The following is a 15,981-nucleotide window of genomic DNA, read 5'->3' as shown; positions in this document are numbered from 1 at the left end:
GCAATCCACGCCGCCAATTCGAACGAAGCGGGAGTCGGACGCACAGTCTAAGCACTGCAGCCAAGGGAAGGCTGCCGTGCAATCCCATGCCCGACTCCGAATAAGTCCCACAACAGAACTCAAGACAGTGGTATAAAACTCTGTCGAGTCAATATGCATATGATGATCAGACACTGGGTTCCAAGTGCTCTTCCAAAATCCATGAGTCCTGGATTTCACAACTTCATTGTATTCCAGAGGTTCGCATTCCTCCTCGGAGAAGTATGTAGATCCCCAGGCAAATCACAGCACACGCCCAAAAAATTAAACAGAAGCCGCCACGTGGGAGAAGGCTCGGCTTTCTATGGGCAATTTGCTAGCGGCTTCCAGTGGCTCCCGCAGACCCCACTCCGTCCTCTTGGGTGGGTGTGCTTCGGTTGATTCACATTTCATCATCTCAGGGTGTGCGTGTCTGTCTATATATCAACTTGCCCTAACCCGCCCGCCTGGCGGCCTTTGGAGCAGAGTACGGTCGAACTGTCCCAGCAAATCCCGGATTCCTCCGGCTCCCTCCATCACCAAAGACGGGGCGGACCACCCCGGAGGGAGGAGTGTGCAGCCCTAAGAGATTGTTCCGGACGTGGGACCGCCCCGCAGCGGCTCCCGCTGGCCAAATAGGGAAGCGGAGCGTCCGGGAATCGCCGCGCTTTGCTCCTCTAGACTTAGCGCCGATTCGTATGAAGAGGGCCCACCCCGGATCTCAGCCATATTTTGGGGAGAGAGGTGAGAGGCGATGGCAGCGGTAGAATGTGGGATTTTCTGAGTTCCTGGGGTTGATCCTTCACTCATCCGACCATGATGAATCCTCACGAAGGCACGGCGCCCCTGGAGAAATATAAGCTGGTGGTCGTCGGGGGAGGCGGCGTGGGCAAGAGCGCTCTGACTATTCAGTTCATCCAGGTACATACGCCGGGGAAGGCAAGGCGCGGACGGGCAGGGCAGGGCAGGGCAGACTGAGGCAGAAACTTTCCCAGTCGTGCTGTTGACTTGCTGAGGTTGGGTTTCAAATGACGGGGCGGCAGCGCGCGTGAAACCGAAACTTGCGGCACGACTGTGCACAGTGTTTTGTTATTTGGGAAGTAAACCTGCCGAATTTCTTGGGACCTCCTTAAGTTACACCAGAGTGCCTGCAGCCCGCCTTGAGCAACTTTGGCCGCAGTTGCGTAGGCGTAAGCCCACTGAGTACCGTGGGACTCGCTTCCGAGTAGATATGAAGGATCGGGGCGTTTGTTTCCTTGTGGGGAGACTCTCAGACCTGCCTCCTCCTTCCTTCCCCCCCTCCTCATCCCGCTGCTCCCTCAAATAATTACGGCAAGCTGATGAGCGATATAGAGTTGGAGAGCGAACAGTGTGTGGGGTGCTGGGAGAAGGGGCGGCTGAACTGGTTTTAGATCAGGCGTGCCCCTCTGGGGAAGGTGGTTGAGATTTGCTCAGAACTGAATTTCTGAAACCCCAAATCCATTCTTCAGAGGCGTATGCGTGGCAAGAGATGATGGCCCAGAAGGATGGGAGTCAAGTAGAAAAGGGGGGTACCTTGGAAGGACCAATAAACCCACTTGTGGCCAACCCCCCCCCCAAGGGTGGCCCACACCCATCCCTATCATGTCCTGCTCCTGGGATTTCAGGACTAGAGGCCTCTGGCAGGCCATTGTTGGAAACATGTAATAATTAATGTATAGCAGCTGTCATGCTGGCCCATTAGACAACAACAAGCCAAAATAGAGTAATGCTTTTGATGGGACCACCTTTCTAGTACTTGGTCCTAATACAGGTATTACCCTACTTTTAAAATGGATATATGAGATTGGCTGCCGCCTGATGTGGTGATACTGCTAGCTTAGATCAAAGGGATGTAGGATGGTAGCTCGGTGGAAGAGCATCTGCCTTGCATGCAGAAGGTCCCAGGTTCAGTCCCTTTAATCTCTGGGTAGGGCTGGGAGATACGTGTCTGAAACCCCAGAGGGCGGCTGCCATCCAGTACAGACCGGAGGTTCCTAACCTTGTTTCCCCAGATGCTGGACAACTCCTATAGTCCCTGGCACAGACAATACTGTGCTAAATGGACCAGTGTTCTAGGGGTGTGCATGAACGGTTCCTCCCGAACCGGTATGCCTTGAACCGGGGCCAGCTGGAAGGTTTGATTGCAAACTGAACTGGGGTTGGTTCAATCTGTGGCTGAACTGAACCAGGCCCAGTTCGGGTCAAACAGCGGCATTCCTGCGGCGGAGACGGGGTGGGGGTGGGAAGCTGCTTATTCTGGCCGCTTGCCGCCACTTGCCCTCTCGGCCTTGCCGCGCTTGCCGCACATGCTCTCCCCTCCTTTACTGAGCCACCGCAGTTCGATAAAGGAGGGGAGAGACATGTGGCAAGGCTGGGAGGGCGAGTGGAGGCAAGCGGTTGGGGTAAACCACTTTCTCCCCGCTCTCGCTGCTGCTACTTTGGGAATGCCCTGAAGCCCCTTTACTTGTAAAGAGGAATCCTAGCCGGATTCCCCTTTACAGGTATATTTCCCAGTTTGGCCCAGTTCGATGGTCTAACCGGACTGGTCCCAGTTTGGGTGGACATGTAACCGGGCCGGATCGGTTTGAATCTGGTTTAGATTTGAACCGAACCGGCCAAACCGGTTCCGTGCACACCCCTACAACGATCTGACTCTGTATAAGGCAGTTTCCTATACCAGTAACCTATGAATGGAGATAAAACAAATTCATAGATATGCCTAACAAGAAACTCCATGTTCCAATGCAGTATACCTCTGAATACCAGTTGCTGGTAGTGGAGGAGAGCTGTTGATTGCAGGTCATAGGAACATAGGAAGCTGCCATATATTGAGTCAGACCATAGGTCCATCTAGCTCAGTATTGTCTACACAGACTGGCAGCGGCTTCTCCAAGGTTGCAGGCAGGAATCTCTCTCAGCCCTATCTTGGAGATGCTGCCAGGGAGAGAACTTGGAACCTTCTGCTCTTCCCAGAGCGGCTCCATCCCCTGAGGGGAATATCTTACAGTGCTCATACATCAAGTCTCCCTTTCATATGCAACCGGGGCAGACCCTGCTTAGCTAAGGGGACAAGTCATGCTTGCTACCCCCAGACCAGCTCTGTTTCTGGGCTTCCTGGAGGCATCTGATTTCCCACAGTGGAAAACAGGATGCTCCCCTCCTTTACGTTTGGTCTTTAGATGGACGTTTGGTCTGATCCACGAGGGCTCTTTTTATGTTCTTAAACCGAGTGCAGGGCTAGGTAGCATCTCTAGTTTAAGGATCTCAGGGAGCAGGGATAGAAAAGAGCTCTGCCTGAGACCCTGGAGAGCCCCTGCCAGTCAGAGTGGGACCAAGGGCCTGACTCTGCATATGGCAGTTTCATAGATTAATATATCCTTTGGCATGGCCCCACAAAACAGGCCTCACATTCCTCAGAGAGGGTTGAAGAGGGGTCCAAGAAGCCAGGTTTGTCTGGCAGTGTTTAGGAATCTAGGGGCAGTGATCCAAAGGAATTCCGATCCAGGCATCTTGAGGTCTCATGGGAAAGCCCTGAGCAAGAGTGGATGCTGGGATTTTTGCTTTTGCAAGATGTCTTCAGTTTGGCTCCCTCTATAAACATCATTTTCTCCCTCCCCCCCCACCACATTTTTTTCAGTCATACTTTGTCTCTGACTATGACCCCACAATCGAGGATTCCTACACAAAAATCTGCAACATTGATGGCACCCAAACCCGCCTGGACAGTGAGTATCATTGAGGTGGGGGGAAGGGGGGCTGCTTCTGCAGCCATCTGCTCCAGGGGTTAAGGATGCTACACAAATTGGGTGGGTGGGTGGGGGGAGGGATAGGGAAATTGGGGGAAACATTCCCAACTCACTGTGGTGTATGTATTACAGCCTTTTCCATGGTATCATCACTTGTGTGAGGATGCAGTTGAGTCTTTTGTGTAATGACCACAGCTTCTGTGTGGGAAAGAGGGAGCAGTACTAAGGCTCTCTTTGACCCTCTGCAGTGCTTTCCTTCTCTTCAGAAGCGAGGGCCCTGTGGGACAAGGGGTTTGCCAGCTCAGAAGAAGCTCTGCAGAAGGGCAAAACGGTGGGTGGGTTGGTGGGAGGGAGTGGTCAGTGTTTTTGTTGGCTGTGGAATCCTACACAGAATGCGTCAGAAGAAAAGAAGCATCCACCAAGAATAGCATGATCTGGAATGATGAGATGTGAATCCGAGGTTGCAAGGTGAAGGAATATACCCCGACACCTTTTAACATGGTGGCTAAGTTATATTCAGCAGGGAGAGCAAGTGTCCTTGGCCAGGTGCTTCTAGGCTAGGTTCAAAGTGCTGGTTCTGACTTTCAAAGGCCTACACGACTTGCGACCAGCGTATCTTTTGGACTGCGTGCGCCAATATTATTATTATTATTAATAATTCGATTTCTATACCGCCCTTCCAAAAATGGCTCAGGGCGGTTTACTCAGAGAAATAATAAATAAATAAGATGGCTCTCTGTCCCCAAAGGGCTCACATTCTTAAAAAAAACACAAGATAGACACCAGCAACAGTCACTAGAGGTACTGTGCTGGGGGTGGATAGGGCCAGTTACTTTCCCCCTGCTAAATAAAGAGAATCACCACAGTAAAAGGTGCCTCTTTGCCCAGTTAGCAGGGCCAGGTCCTTCACTGTTCCTCATATGTCCTCTTCTCTCGGCCCCACCACTGACCAAGGCCAGCGTGGTTTAGTAGTTAGAGTGCTGGACTAGGACCGAGGAGACCCGAGTTCAAATCCCCATTCAGCCGTGATACTTGCTGGGTGACTCTGGGCCAGTCACTTCTCTATCAGCCTAACCTACTTCACAGGGTTGTTGTGAGGAGAAACTCAAGGATGTAGTACACCGCTCTGGGCTCCTTGGAGGAAGAGCGGGATATAAAATGTAAAAAATAAATAATAATAATAAATAAACTGTGGCCACCCCTGCCTTTGGACACCCTCCTAGAGGAGCTTTGCCAGTCTCCTTCCCGGATATATATATATTTTTTTTTAAGCTTGAAAACCTCCTCTTCTGAGAGGCATTTTAAATCTGTTTTTTAATCAGTTATCCGGTTTTAAACAATTTTAGCCACCGTTGTTGCTTTTAATATTTGCCGCTGCTTGTTTTAATTGCATTTTATTGTTGTTTTTCTTGTAAGCCACCCCAAGCACCAGTGTACTGAAGGACTGGGACAGAAATATATACAGGAAATGTCCTTCCATCATAATGTCCCTGTCATAGGAACATAAGACGCTGCCGTATACTGAGTCAGACCATAGGTCCATCTTGCTCAGGATTGTCTACACAGACTGGCAGCAGCTTCTCCAAGGTTGCAGGCAGGAATCTCTCTCAGCCCTATCCTGGAGATGCCAGGGAGGGAACTTGAAACCTTCTGCTCTTCCCAGAGCGGCTTCATCCCCTGAGGGGAATATCTTCCAGTGCTCACACTTCTAGTCTCCCATTCATATGCAATCATGGCAGACCCTGCTTAGCTAAGGGGACAAATCATGCTTGCTACCACAAGACCAGCTCTCTTCTTCATCCCTACTGAGATCTCTTCTGCAACCCTGCCAAGAAGTTAAGGAAATGTTAAGGAAAACGGTAGATATAATCTTAGCCTGTGCATAGCTCCTTTCAACTATTCAAAATGTATTACCACAGTATCCTTATACAGACCATTAAGATCAGTATTATTGCATATAAGGGTAAGAGGCTGAGATATTGTGGTCTTTCTAAGACCACTAGTGTGTCTGTGACTGAGGGGAGATTTGAGTTCAGAAGCCACCAGTTTCCATCTCACAGTTTTAACCATTATACCACACCACCTCCTGTGGTAGTTAGTTCTGTTATACCCATTATCTTCTTATCTAAACTACTTTCCTTCCGCTACAATTTCCATCTCTCCGTCAGTTCTGGACACTGCAGGGCAGGAAGAGTTTGGAGCCATGCGAGAACAGTATATGCGCACAGGGGAGGGTTTTCTCCTCATCTACGCCATCAATGATCATGGCAGGTAAGATGCAAGCCATGTTGTTCCTCTGGCGCCTGTCCTCTTAAGTGCAGAAGGCTTCTCTTCCTTCCTATTTGAGTCTCCAGTCCTGAAGACCCAGAATCCTTCTTTTCCTTACCTAGCAGGCCAAGGAAGAAAAGGCTTTTGGGCCTTCACAACTCTGCTTTGAGTTGTGAAGGCTCAGAAGCAATTTTCAGTGGTTTATATTTTTGTTTTTTCTTCTGGAGCTTAAAAAAAAATCTAGGAAAACTGAAAATGTTCTCCAAGAACTTCTCTGAGTGGTTGTTTAATATGCAATTAGTTCTATTATGTTATGTGATCCCTTTCTAGGATTGCAAGTTGTGATTAAAGATTATTATCAGGCACAACATCACACCCTGTCCAGTGTTCTTTCTAATTTTTTTCTTCTGTTTGTGGAATCAATTTTGTTCTGGTATCAAGGCCGAGTGTTTGCACATGCATTCAGAATAGGGCCTTCCCATTTGAACATGAGCGAGATCTAAAATTAACTGAGCGGACATACATAAAATGTGTGAGCACACGCACATGTGCACGCCTTAGAGGGAACACGGACCCTGTCTAATAACAGACACATTTGCAATGAGATTTGGATGCATTTTGTAAGGATGCTAAACATGACTCTTATAGGTTAAGCAAGTTTTGTTTAACCATTTTTAACGTTCTTGGAGCATGGCTTTGAAAATATAGTAAGGTAGCTTATATAGTACACATACTCTGCAGAGTACTCTGTGCTGTTCTTCCTCACAACAGTGAAGTTGACCATTCTCATTCCCATTTTACAGATGGGGGAGACTGAGACTGAGAATAATTTACTCCTCAGTGAGTTTACAGTTGAGAAAGGATTTGTCCTGAAGCTGGCCATATTCCAGGCCTCTAGTAGACACTCAATGGCTGACATCCAGAGTAAGGCTGTGCGTGCTAGAGGAAGGGAGTGATTTTTGCCTGGGACATATTTTTGGGAGGCACAGTGGACTTCAAAAGGAAGGAGAGATCAGTGAAAATTGGCCCTGTTTTGTAGCACATGCACATTAATCTGGATGTCAGTGCTTCCAGTTCCTTCAGCTGTGGCCATTTTTAAAAATTAAGCCATTAATAGTATCTTTCTCAGTGTGTGCTATGTTTTGGAAAAGGTCTCTTTCATCTCCCTCTCAACCATAGTTTCAACGAGATCAACAAGTTCCACACGCAGATACTTCGAGTGAAAGATCGTGATGAGTTTCCCATGATCCTTGTGGGCAATAAGGCTGACTTGGACCTTCATCGGCAGGTGAGGGGACTGTGATGTCAAAGTGTGTGTCATGATATTAATCTCGTTGTTTTAGGACTCTGCAGTATGGGGTTTCTCAGCCTTGGTTCTCTAGATGTGATAGGACATCAACATTTGGGCTTTGGCTGTTGTGTCTGGGAGTTAGGGGAGTTGTAGTCCAACAATATGTGGGGAACCAAGATTGAGAATCTCTGCTATAGTACATAACATGGATTATTAGTACCTCGAACCCACCTGTAGTTCAGCAAACCATTTCATCTATGTAAATTAGTCTATGTAGATAAAAAGCAAAGCTTTTTTATGTTTGCTTGCCTCACTCAGATCCTCCCTATTTTCCAATAGATTTATCCCTCAACTAAAGAATCCTTAGTTGATTGATTGTATTAATTGTTTCTATTTGAATATGAGTTGAAACAATTCTAAAGCAAACAGTATATTCCCTTTGTCTCTGAATGATGCCTGTGTGTATTGTATCAGATGTCATCTCTGAAGAAGCATTCCCTCCTGTGTGTGAGAGAAAGAATGCCTCCTTTAAGATGTTGTCTGCCAGCTACAGCCTTTATAAGAATTTGTATTTGAAATGTTTTTTTTTTAAAAAACAACCTCTCGTGCCTCATAATTAATTTTTAATGGATCAAAGTGAATCCACTAAAGTGGGTCAGTTAAAAAAAAATCAACCAATTAATAATTGCAGCCATAGTTTCCAAGGATTTAGTAACAGTTGTCTGTATCTTTAATCTCTACTGCCAGGAGAGTTAGAAACAGAGAGCAGAAAGACAGCACAGATGGAAGAAGTAAGCCAGCAGTGGAGAGCTGTGAAGACACAGAGTGAATGTAGAGAAATCCAGTGTTGGCCAAAGTAGTTCTGTAGACACACAGAGGAGGAGGAACAAAAAAGCCCATACAACTGAGCAAGAGGAAGGGGTTTCCTCAGAAATCTGAATCACCGTTGGTGATCAAAAGGGATGGGTTTTATTGTCACTGAAGGCTTTAATTAGGCTTTAATCTGACTAACTGCACCAATGGCAAAGCTCTCAGCTGTAGTTCAAAGGGTCTCTTATGAACCGGCAACTTCACAGGAATTGCAGTCTTCATGGATGCTCACATTCTGAGCAAATTAGGAGTATAGTGGCTGCACAGAAGAACTTCAGTGTCAGTCACAGTAACTTTTTTAGCCATGTAGGGGAGAAGGAGCAGGAGAAAATAGTGGGCAGCCAGTTTATCTCACACTAGTCTCTGACCATTCAGCCATTTTCGATAGTACCCAAGGAGAAAAGACAGCCTCTTGGAAACTAGATGCTGGCATTTATTTATTACATGTATACACCTTCTTTCTTCCATCATGGAACTCATAGTGTATATCGGGATCCCAGGTGGTTTCCCATCCAGGCACTGATCAGGTCCAGACCAACTTAGCTTCAGCAAGGTTGCTACATAATGTGATTTCAGACATGGCTGTGGGTGCCACGTTTCCCTCATAATGCTAATGTGAGAGTTGGATGGGGCATTTACAAGTGAGACTCACCACTCCCTTTGTTCATACTGATGCAAATCTTGTTCTAAAACACAACCAGTGGTCTCTCTAATTTTTTTCATCTCTGTGTGGAATGAGTTTTGTTCTGGGCAGCAGTATCAAGGCAGTGTGCGCACACATGCATTGAGAGTAAGGCCTTCCGGATTCGACCTGCGCGGGATCTAAAATTAACTGAACAGACATCAGAAAACTTGTGAGCGTTCGCACGCCTTAGAGGGAACAGTGACCACAACTATTTTAATAACAAATTCAGCCAAACTGCTTATGTTGTTTTATTAACAAATTCAACTCAATAACTTCAGTTGTTATAACTGAACCCAGAGAAAGGGAATCAACATTTATTTATCTATCATATTTCTATGCCACCTGATATAAACATGACCTTAACTTCTCTTTTCCTTTCCTGTGTGCCACACTAAAATGTCCCCACTATCCCTGTTGACTCATTTCTTTCTCCTGCTTCTGTTTTTAGCACAACAGTCAAATCACTCCCTTTTCCACATAAAAGAGTTAATTCCTTAAAGCTGCAGTTTACCTGGCCATTTAAAAAAGCCTTTATACCCCAGCGGGGCTCTGAAATTAGTAGAGAAAAATTACTGGGTATGTGTGGGAGTAGACCGGAAGACATTAAACGCCCCTCCCCAAACTGCTGTTCCTCCCTTCTAATGTCCCTGTTCGCTCAGCATATGTGGAGTTGGGACCACACACCACCTTGGCCCTTGTGTACCTGTGCACTTGATCCAGGAAGTTGCTTGACCAAATAACACAGATGCCTGATACCAGCCCTTTTATCCATTCCCCCACTGCCTGATTCCCTCCTTCATATGGCCTTGAAAAACATGGCTATTTTTCCCCCACTGCTTTCCCACTGAATTCATTGGCAGGTGCCCAAGGAGGAGGCCCTCAGCTTTGCCCGGGAGAATCGGATCCCATACATGGAGGCCTCAGCTAAAATCCGTCTCAATGTGGATGAATCTTTCCATGAGCTGGTCAGAGCCATCAGGTAAGAGGACACATGCATGTGCTGAGTGTAACAGGGATAAATAAATTACCTCACAAATGCTGGGGGAAATAATTTCCTTTTTCAGCAGTGAGGAGGTGATTCCTGTCTAGATATTTCTTCCTTGACGCAAAAGACCTCCTGTCTCTTTCAGGTATGCATTACCAGGGCATTTTTCACACAGCAGGCTTTACTGCAAGTTTACTGCGAGTTCAAAGTTGCCCCCCAAAACCAATACAAAAAGTGGATTTTTTTTTAACCCTGGATATAAACTGGGCGACACTTGTGTCGTGCAATGAAAAACCCAAATCGTGTGAAGTGCTCCCCAATAACTCGCAGGGAATTTGGGGTAAATCTGGCTGATATGTGAATGCACACCCTCCATTCTGATGTGACCAAGAGCCCTGTGTGAAAAACACCCAGGTCTGTGTGAGTCAGTAGTGGAGCACACCACAATCCTTGCATGCGAAAGGTCCCAGGTTCCGTTCCTGGCATCTCCAGGAAGAGCTGGGAAAGACCCGTTTGACATCTTAGAGAGCTGCTGCCAGCCAGTGAAGACACTACTGAGCTAGGTGGACTAATGGTTTGACTCAGTAGAAAGCAGCTTCATAGGTACTAAGCTGAATGTGGATCAACAGCTATATTAGGCAGTCCAGTAAAGGCCTGACAAACCTGCTTTGCTGGCTGCCTAGGATGTCAAAAGCAGAGGGATTGTCAAACATCTAGAAGACACAGTATGTGGCTGGTGGGCTGCATTGGGCTTGGTAGGTCACCAGGTAGTGTAGACCTGCTCTGTCTTGATGTCTGCCATGAAAACTGGGGTCATGCCTTGCCATATGGTCTGCCTGAGTTGATAGTGCTCAGTTCCCTTTTTTGGTGGTCTGCCTCCAGAGGTGAATGCTAGGCCATGTGTTCAGGTGGTGTCATCTCTTCCTCCTAGAAAAGAGGTTGCTGGTCCTTAAAGAGATAAGGATGTGAGAATTGCATGGCTAAGTTAGCTCAAGGTTCATCTCATCCAGCACCTATATGGTAGGAGCCAGTCAAATGCCTCTAAGTCTAAATTTGGAGGTTCATGGCTAAAGACAGGCAAAAACTCTTGTAACACCCCAATTCTCAACCCAGTTCTCAACCCTGCTCAAGCTTCCCCCACTCCTGGCAACAATTCCCCATTGCTGAAGGGTCTACACTTTCTGTATGCTATTATTCATTTCCTCTGGCTATATTCCACTGATTTAAAAGCCGAGATGACTTTTGTTCTTTTTGGTTAAAGACTGTACTAGAAAAACATAATTGCCCTTCAATATGTTATCAACAGTTCCAAATTGACCTCGGCACCAGCAGTGTGTGAATTAGCAGGTGCCTTTGTGTTCACACAGGTATTGACACTGGAGACAATGCATTTGCTCCTCGCTCAGAACCAGCATAGTGTAGTGGTTAGAGTGTTGGACTAGGACTGGGAAGACCTGAGTTCAAATCCCCAGCCCAGAAACTCACTGGGCGACTCTGGGCCAGTCATGTATCTCTCAGCCCAACCTGCCTCACAGGGTTGTTGTGAGAATAAAAATAACCATGTATACCACTCTGGGCTCCTCGGAGGAAGAGCAGCATATAAGTGTAAAAAATAAATAAAATAAAGACACTGTGGAGGGAGCTGAAGCCTAAAGAATGGCAAGTCTAGAAATTAGTGTTAAAAATTGTGTTAAAAATGGTAACAAGACATCAAGGTTTATTCTAAGATTTTTTCCCCCACTATGCAAGCAGCCAGTGCATTCCCTCCCAAAGAAGAGCGGTAGGAAGGGGGGAAATGATAATGAAAGTAAAATGGAGGTGCTTTGTTAGGAAAAACGGGTTGGTGGGAGTAAGGGAAGGTCCTAATCTATTATTAATTTAAATTTATGAAGATTGAAAAGAAAAAAATTGTTCTTACAAAAAAACCCCCAACTATTTTCTAAGGAAACAGTCTAGCTCATTTAATAAGGAGCCGTCTGTCTGAGTGCAAACTAGCTCCCATTGCCTGCATTTTTCCCAACTGCACAAAATCTGTCCAGCATCTCATTAGAAAAAACTCTGCAAGTCATCCCCCAAAGGCAAAACGAGGGACAGTGATTTACCAGGAACAGGTACTAGAAAACTGACTCTCCATTTATCAGAGACACCACTGGAGAGTAGACAACAGCTGTTGTTACCGTCCGTAAATCTGTCTCATGCTTTTGGAGTGGTGGTGCTTTGTCCCCCTTCTGAGTAAGAACTTTCTCTTTTCCAAAGACTGGAGCAGATGAGGGAGCAACCAAGCAGACTCTTGTCTTACACCCCACCTTTTTCTCTTCCCCCCCCCCCCCCCAATTTTCTTCTTCTTGCAGGAGGTTTCATGAGCTGGAGTCCCCCCCGGCCCCAGCTGTCAACCCTAAGAAGAAAGAAACCAGAGGCTGTCCTTGTTCCATTCTGTAAGCCACCCTCTCACACCAAGGTGCAAGTTCTGGAAGGGGAAGAAAAACTGCCCGGGCCTCCTCAGAGGATACAGCTGGTTTTCTCCCTAGCTCAGACTAGCCCCTCCACTCCCCATTGCAACAAGGACTGGCAATGTGTATTCTGCAGTTGTGTCTAAATACCCCACTTCTCTTATGTCGCAGAAGACCCTGCAAACTGGAATGGGGCAGGAAGCAGGTAAACCATATCCCGCCCGACACCCCTTTGCCCTAAGGGCTAACACAAGTTTCACACGCTAAGGAGGGCATCGTGGGATACAAGCCTACGTACCCTACTTCACCATCTTCATCTGCTAAGTGCTACACACTTCCTTTGGAAGAAGGTCTCCCTCTCTGCCTAAGTATATATGACAGGATAATTTTAAGAAATGTGGGTTCATGGGTGTAAATTCGGAAGAGCTGGTCAGGTATAAGATCATTTGGTTCTGTTGCCTGTCAGGGAGTGAGCAACCACACAATCGTAGGAGATCCACATACTTCTCCACTAGATCCAGTGAGCTTCTGCAGATGCACAAATAGACATACATGTTCAAAAACACAATGCATTCAGTGAGGGGTTGTAATGACTTTCACAACTATGTTTATGCATAGTTGTTCCCACCAAGAAGAAAAGGGAAAGTGTTACAGGCACAAAGTTAAATCCTTCCTCCCTCCCTAAACCTGGCATTGCCAGTTTTCTCTGGAAAAGGGGAGAATTAAACACAAGCTCCACTTTTCATGAAGAGCAGTAAAGTGGAGATGATCTGGAAGACAAGCCCATCCCCATCCCACTTTCTTGGGCAGAAGAACATAAGAACAGCCCTGCTGGATCAGGCCCAAGGCCTAACTAGTCCAGCATTGTTTCCCACAGGGCCCACCAGATGCCTCTGAGAAGCCCACACGCAAGAGCTGAGGGCATGCCTTCTCTCCTGCCGTTGCTCCCCTGAAACGTATTCAGAGACATCTTGCCTTCGAGGCTGGAAGTGGCCTGTAGCCCTCCAACTAGTAGTCATTGATGGAACTGTCCTCCATGAATTTGTCTAAGCCCCTTTTAAAGCTTCTTTTTAAAAGGAAGTAAATAGGGAGAAAACAGATAGATCAGATCCCCACATATTTTTTTATGAATGGAAGAAAAATAAGCTTAAGAAGATGGATTGGGTTTACAAAAAAAATTCTTCCAACTCCATCCCTGGCCAAATGCAATTATTTTTTTAAAAAATCAATTTTTAATTATTAGAAATAACTACAATGCCAATTATAGATTATTTAAGTTATTCTGTTATTCAAGCACAGAATGATTAGACTTTGCATAATTAAAAAGACATATCCAGCTTTTCTTAAATTAATTTTTTTGGCTTTCCTTCTTTGACATGCTCAAAAGCATTCAGCGTAGCATGACAGCAATTTGCCAGAGTTTTGTTATCCACTTTTCCACACTCAGTGTATTTATCACTTACCCATTATCTTCCAGCAACATCCTTGTATACACAATCATGTTAAACGTCAGTGTCATTGTTGCATATATACTGATCAATCCTTTCAATGGTTCTCATAATTCTGTCCCAGAACTTCCTTGCTGTTGGACAGCTCCACCCCCTAGTGAATTAAGCTCCTCTTTGCCTATTACCCAATCCCAATTGTTCATATCCTCTACCCAACATCCACAGGTAAAAAGGATATAATAAATGCTGGCCAATGCATCATGTGAGCAAACTGGGTATCTTCTGCTAATACTCCCTCCACCACACTGTAGAAACCTGCAAAGTATTCCAGCTTGTAAATACCAAAGTTTCCACATTGCTCAAAACAGCGGTCTTGTGGCACTTTAAAGACTAACAGATTTATTATAGCATAAGCTATCATGGACTAGAACTCACTTCCTCAGATGCATGAAGTGCTACCCCTTAGCTGACAGATATATAGATTTATATGTGTATATATATATATATATATATATACACACGCCGCACACATGCACACACACATGGGTACAGAGGAAAGCAAAGGTTTTGTTAGCAGTGGGGCCAAAAGGCCATGAAATGCAAGGGTAGTGGTATGTTAATGAATTTGTCACAATTTCTTTTTTAATAAACATGGGAAACATTCCCAAAAGCTGAGATTGTCACCATCGAGCTATCAGCACAAAATGTGATGGTATGTGTGCGTGTTGCCAATTATTGGGGGGGGGGGGCGGGGGTGCTTGCTGGATCTGGTAGCCTGTGGTCATTGTGACTGGCAATGATGGGAGTTGTAGTCCAGCAGTATCTGGGGACCCAAGGCTGAGATCCCTTGGACTAGGGTGTGATAAGCTACAACAGTGTGGGCAGGCAGGTTCAACAGTGACCTCATGATGCAGCCTTTGTCAGTTCTAGTTCAGGGACTTGGCACCAGGTGATACAGAAACAGCATACTTCTAGCTATTGGCAAGGTATTGCAGGTGGAAGGTGTGGGTGTAACACATACATGTAAGTACATATACACACACACAAGCTTGCAGATCACCCAGAAGGCACCCATTCTCACAGCCCAAATGGATAGGGTCATAGCTTAGTGGGCATCTTCATTACATGCAGAAACTCCAGGTTCAGTTCCTGGCAGCATCTCCAGGTAGGGCTGGGAAAGACTCCTGTCTGAAACCTTGTAGAACTGCTGCCAGTCAGTGTAGGCGATACCGAGCTAGATGGACCAGTGGTCTGACTCTCTACAAGTCAGCTTCCTATGTACTTATGGAGCAGGCAAGACTCAAGGCCAGTGGGACTACTGAGTAAATGTGCATAATTGGATCTTTATGGTAACAGACCCCTCATATCTGGGATACTCAAAACATATTTACAAAGAAACCTTTTTGCGCAGCTTAGCCAGTCCCATAATTGACTGTGCTATTTTCATAGGTATTGCATATGGCATTGTGAACAACCTCTTTAATTAGAGCACAGCCTCTTGATCAACTTGGTCCTTGCAAAGCCCTGGGAGAAATATGCACAGCTCTTCTTTCAGACTGGTTATGTTTAGGATGCATGGTGGGGGACGTGCTAGCTAGCCACACCCCATGTCCACAAACTCCTTGGCCACCTCTTCCACTGCTGGGCATGGGGCTTTAGCTCAGTCAAGAGTATCCGACTTGCATGCAGGTCCCAGACTGAATCCTTGACACCTCCAGGTAGGGCTGGAAAACTCCTATTGGAAGCCCTGGAGAGCTGCCTATTCCATGAGCTGCTAGTCAAGAGTAAACAGTACTGAGCTGGATGGGCCAATAGTCTGACTTTGTATAAGCAGTAGGGACCTCTATCTGCAGATGAAGGCTAAAGTCATGGCCAAGAAGCAGGTTGCATGAGGGTTGGGCTAGCCACTACCACAATGTATTTTTTGTAGCCGGGGTATAATGTATGAAGATGACTAATGTCTCTCAGAGAAGTGAAAATACACAAAATAGGGACTTCTTGAACTGCTTATCTGTCCATTCTCAATGAGCTAGTTGTCTACCTCCAGGATACAGACAACACCACAGATCTTGCCTTCAGCTTTCACTTTGTTAGATTTGTTCACTATTGTGTTCCAGAGCTTGGCACTTCAGACATTGGCATGAACAGAACCCATCTAAAAGAACTCTTATTCATAGGTTGCAACAACAAACTTATGCT

The 15,981-nt window shown here is 46.1% G+C and overlaps 1 protein-coding gene across 1 annotated transcript; it reads left to right on the top strand.

The window, feature by feature from the left end:
- The first annotated feature begins 526 nt into the window (after positions 1–526).
- RRAS (RAS related) lies at positions 527–14,457 on the top strand. The gene is made up of 6 exons (XM_053260464.1): positions 527–939; positions 3,677–3,764; positions 5,954–6,056; positions 7,233–7,341; positions 9,760–9,878; positions 12,236–14,457. The coding sequence occupies exons 1-6, from the start codon at positions 835–837 to the stop codon at positions 12,321–12,323; spliced, it is 612 nt and encodes a 203-aa protein (XP_053116439.1). The 5' UTR covers positions 527–834; the 3' UTR covers positions 12,324–14,457.
- The last annotated feature ends 1,524 nt before the right edge of the window (positions 14,458–15,981 follow it).

Source organism: Hemicordylus capensis, chromosome 6 (assembly GCF_027244095.1).
Source record: "Hemicordylus capensis ecotype Gifberg chromosome 6, rHemCap1.1.pri, whole genome shotgun sequence".
Classification (NCBI taxonomy): domain Eukaryota; kingdom Metazoa; phylum Chordata; class Lepidosauria; order Squamata; family Cordylidae; genus Hemicordylus; species Hemicordylus capensis.
Note: the sequence above shows the minus strand (reverse complement) of the source record. Positions and strands in the feature narration are given on the sequence as shown.

What these genes read in the sequence shown, in the direction of transcription:
- RRAS (XM_053260464.1), top strand. Translation starts at nt 835, where the DNA reads ATGATGAATCCTCACGAAGGCACGGCGCCCCTGGAGAAATATAAGCTG. An exon ending in CACCCAAACCCGCCTGGACA is followed by an intron (nt 3,765 to 5,953) that starts GTGAGTATCATT and finishes TCTCTCCGTCAG; the next exon opens with TTCTGGACACTGCAGGGCAG. An exon ending in GAGCTGGTCAGAGCCATCAG is followed by an intron (nt 9,879 to 12,235) that starts GTAAGAGGACAC and finishes TTCTTCTTGCAG; the next exon opens with GAGGTTTCATGAGCTGGAGT.